Source organism: Heliangelus exortis, chromosome 15, assembly GCF_036169615.1.
Source record: "Heliangelus exortis chromosome 15, bHelExo1.hap1, whole genome shotgun sequence".
NCBI classification, from domain to species: Eukaryota; Metazoa; Chordata; class Aves; order Apodiformes; family Trochilidae; genus Heliangelus; species Heliangelus exortis.
In genome coordinates, this window is record NC_092436.1 from 17,291,572 (window position 1) to 17,304,054 (window position 12,483).

At 36.5% G+C, this 12,483-nt stretch overlaps 1 protein-coding gene across 1 annotated transcript in view; it reads left to right on the forward strand.

The window, feature by feature from the left end:
• SLIT3 (slit guidance ligand 3) overlaps positions 1-12,483 on the forward strand; it is a 433,002-nt gene that overhangs the window by 207,701 nt on the left and 212,818 nt on the right. The window contains exon 6 of the mRNA XM_071759292.1: positions 12,234-12,305. Within this exon, the coding sequence (XP_071615393.1) occupies positions 12,234-12,305 (72 nt within the window). The remainder of the gene's footprint in view (positions 1-12,233; positions 12,306-12,483) is intronic.

The window sequence follows — 12,483 nt, forward strand, 5'->3', positions numbered from 1 at the left end:
CTCTGGTCACTTGGCAGTCCTGCTGAGGGAGTCTGCCAGCACTCACAAGGAGGGCACTTGTGTAACACTTCTCACTTGAGAATACCTACATGTTTGTACATAGGAGTTAGGGACTTCCCACCTAGAAAAAAACCCAGCTCCCTTCAGATATCTAAAGAACTGAGTCATTGAGACAATGACTTTGTAAAGGTTGCAACATTATTTTAGCATGAAATCAGTAATTTATGCCAGGAAAGGTGTTGTACAACACTTTAACCCTAGATGAGTGTTGTCCATACTGCAGGAGACATTTATTTTGGTTCTTTTAAGGCTGGGTTGTATATTTTGTACTTCTGAGTTGGCAAAATATGGATTCATTATGCTGAAGTTTCCAATATATTAGGTGTTTCTACTAAATTCACCTTTCACTGGGAAGCTAGTGAGGCCAGTGTGACCTGAAGTTGTACGTTACAAATTAAATAACTTTGTTTTTCTGAGAGGGAGATGTGTTAATAGTACTAGGTAATTTTAAAAAAATATTCGTTTACTTATTTAAATAATACTTGCATTAGCAAGTTACAGCACTGTGAAACATTGAAGGACTGGAAATGCTTCTTGTCCAAAATACATTTTCTGACACTTCTGCACAACTTCCTCTGTTGTGGTTTAGATTTTGGAAAGTGGTGTTTGGCTGAAGTTGGTGGATGAATATTGAAGCAAGACCAGCTTAGGAACTGAATTCCCAATTTCTGGTGTGGAAAAATCCATGCACCTCTATACACTATGCTAACACAGTCTGATACAGAACACTCTACAGTACCTACATGTCTGGATAGGAAGCTTTTCCTTCTTTTTTACTTGGATGAAAAGCATAATAGTGAGCCTCAAAGAGAAAAAAAGCCTAAAATAATTTATGTTGAAGTGCTTCTTAATTCAAATGGTGCGCTACTTAGAGAATTTGATAAGAAGGATTAGAACTGGAAAAGAAAGACATTTTTAAAAGCAAAGCTATTACAGAGTTCATTACTGTATTTGTATGTTCTCCAAAATCACATGAATGAAAGAAAAAAATGAGAGAAAAAAATACTGGCTTCAGTTCAGAATGTCAATTACTACTTTTTTAATCCTCTTTTCACAATTTATTTGACAACTTGAACTGTAGCCAAAAAAGCTATTATAACTATAAAACATATTCATTGGTATAAATCTCATTAAGTTGAGCAATTTAATTAAGGTATTGACATGCTTAATTGATACGTGCAAGGAGAGACCATTTTCATATCTAATTTCCATATGCTTTCTGCTTTTAAAAAAAACTAGCTCTGTAAAAATGTTATAGATTCAGCTAAGCCCTGTCATCCCAAAGGAGCACTTGCTACCATTTACCTTGATTTAGAGCCAACTACTCTTCTAAGTGGAGCTCTACTAAATGGATCTGATGTATGCCTGACTCAAACGTGCGTTAGCTTTCTCATATGATCAATAGTGGAATATTTATATTAATAAAGCACCAAGTTAATTAAATAAAATAGTCTTCTGGGTAAACTTAAGATATACTAGGGGATGGGAAGAGAATCAATATATTCTGCCATTTGAACATTAACTATGTGCTCTGAAATTTTATGTTACCTAAGCAAAGATGCTTGCCTTGTGGAAGTCAGGGATACACAGAAACTCCCAGTGCAGGGAGCTCCTGTGTGTGCAGGATTTGCTTAGGGAGATAGAGAAAAACAAAAAACCTTGGATCTGTTTGGCTTCTGTGATTACCTGTGATGTGATTTTAACCTGATTAGAGTATTTCTTCTTACCAGGCATGATGGAAAAGCTGAAAGAATATTCCCCTCTGTCTTACAATGAATTCTGATAGCCAGTATCAGCATTTCAGCATTTACTGTTTTTTTAATTTTTTTTATTCTATTTATTTAATTATTATTTTACAGGTTTTTTTTATTTTTAATATTTTTATTAATCTAGAACCTTCTGCAGAAGGTTTACATTTGGCGTATTTAATATTTGCAAATATGTTTCGCATATGGCGAAGTAACTGCAGGTCATGTAAAATTAGTAATTAAAGCATGGATGTTACACGTGAAAATTCAAAATACTTAATGGATGTAAAACTATACTTGCTCTGTGTTACTGTTTTTGGTAGTGTTGGTAAGGCATCCCAACCCTACCACTTAGTATTTGTTTTGCCTTTCTTCTTTTATATCTTATTATATTCCATGATTTAGAAAGAGTGGAGAAAGAGTGCAGGCAACATTGGAACCATATGTGTTATACTTGTGTATAACCTATAGAATAATCATATAAATTTAATAGAGTGGGATAGGTTTAGTTAGAAAACCACTTTCCTGGGTTAGATACAGATCCCCAGTGTTTTGAGTTTCCAGAAATTAGGTGCTCAAAGAAAGGGCAAGTGATTGCATCTGAGATGGGATAGACAGATTCCACCAAGCAATATATTCTAGAACAAAAATAACTCCTTTGTGTACAAAACTGCAATGCAGAAATTGTTTTAATTTTTTGTCTGATTTCTTAGTTTCTGCCTTTTGATTGTTGGTTTCCTGTAAGTACATCTGTAAGTAATGATGGGAATAAATAATATCACAATGTAAACTTTAAAATTTTACAATGAAGTTAAATTTGGTTTTCTGATAAGATAGAACTCCTTGTGTCATATGAAAAAGTTTTGAATCTGATAGTATCAAATCCAAGATTTAAGGTGAAGTCGTTTTTAAGTTGTATGTAAATGTGTAATGGAGAACAAACACTTGGAGCTGTGTTTAGTTTCAGTTTTCTTGGGCAATCAGTTTACTTTTGAGTTGTTGTATTGGTTTTTTTTTTAGTATTTTTTTTCAACCTTGTTAGTGTTCATTGACTTTATTTAAAAAAAACATTCTGGCTGCCAATTTCCTATTCAAATCAGTGCCTGAGAGCAGGGGAGAACCAGTGAGCTTCCATTATCCCTTGCATTGGTTGTTGTCCTTTAATACATCACCTAAAGCTGCAAGTACAGAGGTTTTCACTGTCTGGGTCATGTGAGTTCTCTCTCCCTTTGCATTTGTATGTATTTTTTCTAAGTGACAAGCTGTATTTTGAAAGTAAAGCAAAGCATTTTTACCATCAAAGTCTTTCAATGATTTTGTATTTAGTGCTACAAACATGTCATCCTTTATCTGTTTTTTCAAAAGATTGCTGAAGTAGTTGAACAGATGTGTCATAAATCGAGGAAACTTAGATTTGGGATAGTTGAAAGCCAAGTGTTGCTGTCAGGCATGGTTTCTTCTGCAGACTAGCATAGCTGTAGTGAACTCTAAGAGAAAGTCATCATCCTTCCCAGCAGTGCTGAAATCAGATCCCTCTGGAATTTGATATTATTTGATTTGAGAGAGCTTCAGCTATGAAACAGCAATGTGTAGACTTCTTGCTGCTTTACTTCGGAATCTCTTTTGCAGGAGGCCCTCTTTCCCTCTCCTCGGTCAGCTGTCACCTTTTTTACATTTAATTTGATTTTCTGAGTTGACATTGTCAATTTGAAAGTCAGCAACATGCTTGACAGTGAGTCAGAAGAAAGCTGAGTTCATTTTTGGAAGTGGCTTTATGCAAATAAGTCCTCGTGCAGATCGCTGAAGCAAGCCATTTGCTGATGAATCAAAGTAGTGCCCTTGTTTCCATATCTTCTTCAGAAATAAAGCTGAAAATATGCCTCAAGAATCTTTGAGGGAACAATTCACACATGCCCACCTCTCTCTATGAGTATTTTGTGTGTTTGGGGATAAAAACATGTGAAGTAGAATCTGGGCAGTTTTCATTGTGCTGTGATTGGTTGGCTTTAGGGAAACTTAACTCAGCTTGTGATGTATTAGGGCCAGGCTTTGTTGAAAGTGCCCGTGAAGTCCTACGGTTACTTCTTGTGAATTGTCTTGATTTTAGCTCCGTGTTCAATAAAGTTTTAGCTCCTTTGTAGGTTATCTACCAAGGCATCAAAATAACAAAAAGCTCAGTAGGCTGAATGACATGATTACAATCCTCTTTTTTGGAGGAACTTACCATTTTGTATGCATGTTAGGAGACAGGTAATTTAGGTTTAGGTTTATGTTATATTCGCATGTTTATTCTACTAGCATACTTTATTTTTATTTTTTTTTTTAATTTAACACTCCTATCTTCCACTTCAGATGCATTTTTAAAAATCATAGTACTGTTGAATGATGAGCTCTGTGCATGAAGTGGTAAGCTTGAAGCTGCTTTGCCTGTTTGGATAGTCATTGAAAAAAAGAAAAAAAGAAATTAAGAAATGAATTGGTTAAGCTTCAGTGAATCTTTTCTTGTATGTGTAGGTTTGGTAGAGGATGAGGTTTGTAGGCATCATTCTGCTGTAATGGCCAGGGAGGGCCTGCTCTGGAATAACTGAATAGCTTGTGGGTTTGTGCAACCTATGATATGAAGGAGAAGCTACTATTACTTAAACAGTTGCATTTTGCGTGAGTATCCCCAATAGAGTTAACCACTTAGTGGTATTACATCTTGGTCTAATAAATCTACATGTCATATCCACATGGAAAAATTAAATAAGGCTACAAACCAGTCTGAGCAGTATCCACAGTGTTTCACAGAGGCTTTCACAGACTGTACAGTTCATAGTAGAAAAGATATATAAAGCTAAGTTGTTGAAGAAAAGCAGAAGCTAAAATTATGTAAAAGAAAAAAAGGGACAAGATGCATTGATCTCTCTTGTCCTTTTATCTCTGGCTTCAGTAACTGTTCATGGAGTACAGACTGCTGAATCTCACTGTAATTGATATTACTGATCCAATATTATGATTTATTTTTAAAACTTCTATTACAGACAGAGCAACAATGTGCCCCTTTAACACTGGTATACTTTTTACCACAGAATAATAGCCTCTTGATAACTGGGCTTAGCTATATCCAGAATGTTGGCTTTCTCATTGCAGTGCATTCAAATAATTTGCATTTCATTTCTGCCTCACTAGAATAAGTTGAATGTCTTTTAGTAGGTTTTGCTATCCATGGATTCTGTATAATTTTGTTACTTTAATATAGCCACAGTGATCATGCAAACAAATGAAATAATTGGCCTCTTTCAGGAGAACTTTGGAAAAAATAAAGCCTAGATCTTTATAGATGCTATTGCTACTTACTCCTATGAAAATAGTCTATTTTCATAGCTAAAGTACAAGATCAGTGCCTGAATTACATAAATACTATATTACTATTGTTTTCATTCTACTGACTGATGATTATGTGTACAATACAATTGATCAGGGAGGTATTTTTCTAAATGCATCAGTGAAGTGCAATAATTTTTCCTTACAAAAATACTCATCAATAGCAGAGGCAGAGTTATGTCAAGCAATATCATTCAAGAGTGAGTTTTCCCCCAGAATGTTCAGTTATCCAATGACTCAGCCATTTATTAGCTTATGGTTCATACTTCATGATTTTGCGTAACTATATCTTAAAATAGAAATTAACCTTATTATTTAAAAGATATAACAAATTCCAAATATCTTTTAGTTAAGCGATCAGGCTGGCTTAAACAAGGGTTCATAATTTGTCTGTGGAGATAGGAGGGTAACATCGCTTACTGGTTTTTAGAATTTGCAAATGTATAGCATTTCTTTCCAATACAACTGAATGGACAGAAGTATAAAATAGATAATGGGTCAGCAGTATAAAACTTACTGGGTTTTCCTTTGGTTGGTTTTTGAATCAGCTTTAAAGGAGCCTCCACACAGCTGAATTTCCCTTTGAGAAAGTATGACTGTTAATAAGTGTCAAGAGAGCTTCTTGAAATCACAATGTTTTAGTAGCAAGCAAGTATTTGCAAAATCATGGAATCTTTGGAAGGTTAATTTCTTGCCATTGATGTCGGTGCCCCACTTCTACCTCTCTGAGGTGTATGTCGTTCCTACAAAATAATTTTCAGTGCCTCTGTTGTAATCTCACCTGGTTGGAGGGCAGTGTGATAGAAATGCATTGGTAGAATTTGGTATTGCAGAGGAACAATTGGATCACATCAGGTTCACTTTGTTTTGTCAGTGATCCAGCTGCAAATGTTCCAGATAATTATACAGTAAAAGAGATTTTTCTATCAAAATTAATCATTCTCATAAGCATTATCTGAACTGTGCATACTGCTTCTCTTCTGGCTGGTCAATCCACAAGTGGTGAGGCTTGGTGTACAAACTGCATAGAATGGCAAACATCCTGTGTATTTTGGGGTTGTTTTGGTCTCTTCCCTCGCCCTGTTTGAGTACTTTACTGGAGTCACATACACTGTGTCTTATTGTGTCTCATTGCCCTCTCTATAAAAGGATCAATTATGTTTTCACTGTTCTGTAAAGAACTGAAGACCTATGTTAAATACTGATAAGAAAGAATCCATATTGTCATTTATTAGCCAGAGGCTGATTTATTGAGGGGTCTTCACTTCCAGTCTGTGTCTACTGTCAATAACTTTCCAGTTTCTCCTCTTAGACATATCCAAAGTACAAAGACATGGTGGTAAAATTTTATTCTTATGCTTATGTTCCAAAAGACAAAACAGATGCTTCTTTCTAAAATGAAAACTCTGATCTGTGTCAAGATGGTTGGTTTAAAGTAAGAGTCACCTAAGTGCTGTCTGATGAGTATTTGGTCAGCATTATGGAAATGGCAGGAGGAGGGGAAAAGAATCATAAAAGTCAGAAGGGTAAATGTTGCATTTAAATGGGCATTGACACATAGGTTATTTTTACAGTTCATTTAAAATTATATAAAACTAGTTACTAATCTTGTGAGAGATGTGCTTGTGTATTTTTTTCTGGTTTCCTGTTGGGTGCCTTGGCAGCCAAATGTAGCACTGTGTCTAATTTTGTGAAACAGTGGGGTCTTTTTGTGGGTTTTTTTTGTTTGCATTTTGGGTTTTTTTGTTTGTTTGGGGTTTTTTTGTTTGTTGTTTTTATTTGTTTTTTTGAGGTGACTAAGAAAGTTTAAAAAAAATTTATGAAGCATGTGCAACTTTATAGCCTCTGTCCTTTGAAACATTTAGAAAGATTTTACCATGTACTGAGTGATCCCTGTAGTTGTGTCAGGACATAAGCCATAAATCTATCCAAGTCCATGAAGGTCATGTTTTTTGAAGGGTCTTTATTATCAGATAGGTTGCAATTTGGCCTTGGAGGAGGTAGAAGATGATGCTAAAATAATTATCTACTTGACTGTTAGCAAATACCCTTACACAGCTCAGCCTCTGTTCATTGTCTTGCTTTTCAGAAGCAGAGTTTGTGAGCGTAACTTGGCTTAATTAGACTGTGTGAATGAATATTGGAATGTATAGGGTTAGCATCTCTGACCTCACAATAAAACCAGATCAAGAAAGAAATCCTCGTTTTTATCTTCTGAATATTCGTGCAGCAGTGCCTGCAGTAGTATTTGTGCAGCAGTGCCTGACTGTGAAAGTAATGAGGATGGCTTTAATCAGAATTTTTGAGCTAAATTCCTTCCCTTAAACCAAACCAGACCAGAGTTTGTCAGTGGCATGAATGGAGAGCCAGCTGTATTATATTTAGCGAAAACACAATCACCTTGCATGCTCAGGGGATAAAACACCTGTAGGACCGGCTCTTATTTTGCAGAACTCTGATGCTTTCAACGTCTATACTTTTATTGCAGCAGGAACAAGAATTTTGAGAAAATTATCAGTGATGCTAAGTTTCCACAGACTAAAAATTGTACAATACTGTTGTGCTTAAGCTCTTGCCTTGTAGCCTGCGGGCAGCAACACTTAACCATTTATCCTTCTAGACAGAGCTACAACTGCTCTTTATGGTAAGTACCCTAAGAACACACTGAGCACAGAGAAAAAACATTGTGTAAGGGCTCCTCCTGAGTACTGAGGTGCTGATGGGAGTGTCAGCCTTGCCACACCTTGTTCCTGTTGCTACTGCAGTGGCCTGAATTGTTCAATGTATTTCCCACCTGGAGGATGATAAATATATTGAATTTCCCCTGCGTATTTATAAGGCTCAAAGTAACCAAATTCTAGCAACTGGAAGGGAGTTGATGCTGTAGCTATTCTGCTGATGGTTTTAGGATTCTGGTTATGCCATGCTTGAAGTTAAGCACATTTGAGATATTCCAAGCTGTTGTGGATTCTAATAGAAACTCTGTGAGACAACAAAGTACCTTGGGAGTGTCAGGCCATTAATTAAATAAAAAGACACTGAGAATATTAATGTTCTTTGATGGAATTGTTGCACTTATGGTTGAGTACACTGCTTTTTCTCGCTATGGATTTCCTTTGGTTTTCTATCTCATTGCTCCATTTTATCTTGCAAACTCTTCCTTGATAAGCATTGGTCCATTTGCCCTTTCCTTTCACTATCTGTAGAAATTCTTTCCTCCAGCTCTTGCGCTGTGAAAAAGCTGACTTGCATCACTCCTCGATTCACAGACTTTTGCTTATCTTTTATTATGTTACTTAGAGATACCTGTTCTCTTTGGATTATACTTTCTAATTTTTCCCCATCTGTTACTCTTTAACTTAATTGTTTTCTTTAAATCAGTAAAATATTGTAGGATAGGTTTTCTGTGTAACATACTGTATAAATTAAAACCAATTCTAATGAGACAAATTGCAGTGGCCAGGTTGGGTTAAGTATGTGACCTTTTGCAGAGTAGCTCAGCCTATTTTTTTGTAAGGAAATGGGTTAAAGAACAGTCACTAAACTTTATTAGTGACCAAACCGTCTAACTTTTTAGTGTATTTTATTTTGGTAAATGCATAAGACTGAAGTGTTCTTAACTCAAAATTGTATTTGGTAAAAATGTAAATAATCTACTAACATAGATTAACAAAATTTCATTTTTTTCAGCTGCATGTTCTGTAGCTGGAGTGAAGCAAGGGATTAAAATACTTATTAGCACTGGTGGCTGTTGTCACCCTTTTAAAAACCAGCTTTCATACCTTTCTGTTGTTTGCTTTGCAAAGTAAAGCTTTCCCGCATGATTGTGGCAGAAAGGGAGGAGAAACAATTGGCTGTTTTATGCTGCCAAGCCATATACAGTTGAATCAACCAGTGCCTGCCTTACAGTTCTGTATCAGCTGATGTAAGACTTCTGTGTGATTTCTTTTTTCTTACGCCAAGTAGTGATTGAATTGTGGATAAACTAGAAGGTACTTGCAGCAATCAGATTAATTATTCTGGATTTTCCTTCTTTTTAACTGACTGTTTGCTCTGTGTATTAGCAGTTAGCTGTGAGTTTACTGTTCTGTGATCAACATAGAGTAACATACAGACAGATACATGTCTGGCTGCGAAGCATTTGCTCTTGGTGACCAGTTCAAACCTTCATATTGAACTTTTTTGAGATAAAAGGCAAGGCTAGTTCTTTGGATTACAGAATTGTGATCTTTCATTTAGCTCATTTGAGCAGAGGAAATAATGAGAGAGTAGAGTTCAACCAAAATAAATACTTCTTAACCAAGCTGCTTTTCAGGCAGTTTTTTGTTTAAAAGTAGTCTTTTTAAATTTTGAAATTTGTATGCCAAAAAGAGTTGGAAATTCACTGGTGGTTTCCAAAAGGGGAAGGGAAAGGGAAAGGGATTTTGGGGGGGACTTCGTTTCTTGTGTTTTTGAAAAGGGAGAATATCTAAGCATATTTCTTGTCAGTTTTCATTTCCATATAATACATGATATTTTAGGTAGCACTGTAGTTGAACAGCTTTATTGAAATAGCTATCTTTTGTTTTGAACCGAAGTTCAAGTAAAAAGACTCTCATTCTATGTATGTTAGTTGAAATTTCACTCAGGATGCAAAGCTCAGCATTAGAGAAGGAAGGAAGCTAAAACCATCATTATAGCAGAGATTGCAGAGGCACTTAGGAAATGTCAGCAGTTTTGAATGTTTGTTTTTTTTTTTCCAATCCTTTTGTCAGTAAGGATCTTGCAATTGGTATTTATTTGAAGATCAGGAAAGCAACATTATACTTGCAGGGTGAGTTAATGTGTGTCCAGATCATTTTAGTTCAATTACAATAAGCACTAAAAAAACCCAAAACTATTGACTTGTGCTAATTCTTGTTTGAGTCTGGGCTAGACTAATGTATGGTTTACTGCACTGTGAGATATGACCACATGTGAGCTGGAGGCTGCTAGCTCCTGCATCTCTGCTCTATGCAAACTTGATGTCAAAGTTCTGCTGGCTGCAGAAGTTGTTGGTTGAACATACCTGGTATGATTCCCTGCAATGCTTTTCACCTAGTGGGTTTCTCTCTGATCTGCTGCTGAGGCCCTTTCAAGCATGTGTCCACCAGATAGGACAACTGTGAGGAGGCCAGGGGACACTTTCTAAGACACTGAACGCTATCTAGGCAGTGGCTTCTTGCAGAATCTCTGTGCCATTTACTCTGCTTGAAAGCTGTGTGGTAAATTGAAGTGGATGAAACTTGAGTGTTTTTATTTACCGTTGGTTTAGCTCAACACACTTGTTTTGTCAGGATGCTAATGAAAGTGTTTCCATAGGTGTTGGACTTGCTGCTTTCTGTACAGAGGAACCTTTGTGAAGGAGGGTGGTGTTGATGCACTGGCACATTTTGGGTTGTCTGTAGGTCAAACACTTTTGGTCAGGTCTCTAACATTGCCTATTAGGGCGAGGATTTTTTTAAGTGTATGTTTTGGAAGTGATCACTGTTAAACAAATTGTGAAGGTTATGAAGAATTTTAATCTGTCTTGAAAAAGATACCTGTATCCAGCAGCACATATTCGTTTGTGATGGCCTAAATGGACCATTGTGGCTACTTTGAGAATTTGGTGTAGACTGCATGACTGGTACAAATTGAATTAGTCTCATGACAAGGACAACGTCCCCTTTTTTGTTTTCTATCTGCCTGATGGAAAGCAGAAGAAAGCCCTGTGTGACACACTTGACCTGCAATGTCACTGTGGGCTTTTGTGACAGGCTTTGATTTCTGGCCTCTCATTTGATAAAGCCAATTTGGTGGAGACTAGAAAGGAAGCTTGCTGCAATACAAAATGTACTTAGGAAATGTATCTGGTGGTGAGTACAGATGACTGCCATTCAGTCTTAATAATCATTAGAAAGCCAGGGTTTCTTTCTGAAAATGGGGCAATGTCTTGGTCTTCTCTAACGTAGGGACACAGACACACTCAATGCACTCTTTTATCTCCTGTGCTCTGGCATCATCTTTCTTTGTCCTGTTCCCCAGCTATCCCTGTGCTTTCCATTAACTTATTTCTTCTATTTTTCTTTCTCACTCTTCTACCTTTCATCTTCCTACATTTCTTTCCTCTGCCCCTACTCGGTACTCTGAACCACAGTGCTCTCTTCCATGCTGACAGGGCACAAGCAAAGAACTCTCCTTAGTCTGAAATCATGCAGCACTCTGACTTTGTATCCATTTCCTTCCCATTCCCTGTGACTTCCTGCCTGCCTACACTGTCACAGGTAGAGAAGTGCAAGCTTGGGAAAATCTAGTGGGAGTATTTGTAGTGAATGAAAGGGAAAAGGAGCAGGATGCAGAACAGAAAAGCATAACTTGCAATTCTTATTGCTCTACTGCACTCACAGTGCAGTTGTAGTAATTTAAACTGATACATTTCTTAATGTTTTAAGTACTAGAAAAATAGCTGTTTTCAATTGTTTTTCATTTGTTTTTTTAAACAAAATTGAAATTATGTCTTTCGCATTGAGACACAGAATAGTGTTTTTCTTTTGATGCTGTGGATCAAGATTTTTTGACTGTAAATTTACAAAACTCTTACAAGAGAATGACTGTCATGTTTTTAATGAATATTAATTTCAATTAAGGAGCCATAGCCTGAGCAGAGGCAGCCAAGTATTCTTGCAGCCAGTAAGCAAACAGGTGACAAAATTACATTTACACTACAGGGTTGCAATTTTAAGGTGCAAGATTTGGCTGCAGGTACTCTGACAGTGAATCATGGCATTGTGCCCGCATCATGAGCACATTTGAGTGATGTTTTCTGGAAGTTATGTCATTTGTATCATGAGTTCTGGTGGTTTTTCTTGGAGAGTTATTTCAGCTCATGCCACAGACCGCTGGAGGAGATAAAGAAAATAGAAATCATCATGTGGTGTAACAAATCTGGAAATACCTACTTTTCTAAGCATGTTTATATTACATTATCTCACATGTATTGGAGAAATCTGTTCTCTTTGTTAACACAATGTTGTTGTTCTTTTTTCTTCTTTTATTCAGAGACCTAAGTGAAAACCAGATAAAAGGAATCCCTAGAAAGGCCTTTCGAGGAATCATTGATGTGAAGAACTTGTAAGTGACAACTTCATTAACGTTTGTGGTGAAAATAGTCTCCACAGGTTACATCTGGCTGTCACAATTTGAATACCATGTAGTTAGCTCTGTGTAACAAAAAAGAAAGCTGTGGACCCTGCTGTGTGCAGCAGCAGATTATTGTCAAGGATGTTATGTCTTACTTTGGTCTGCGTGT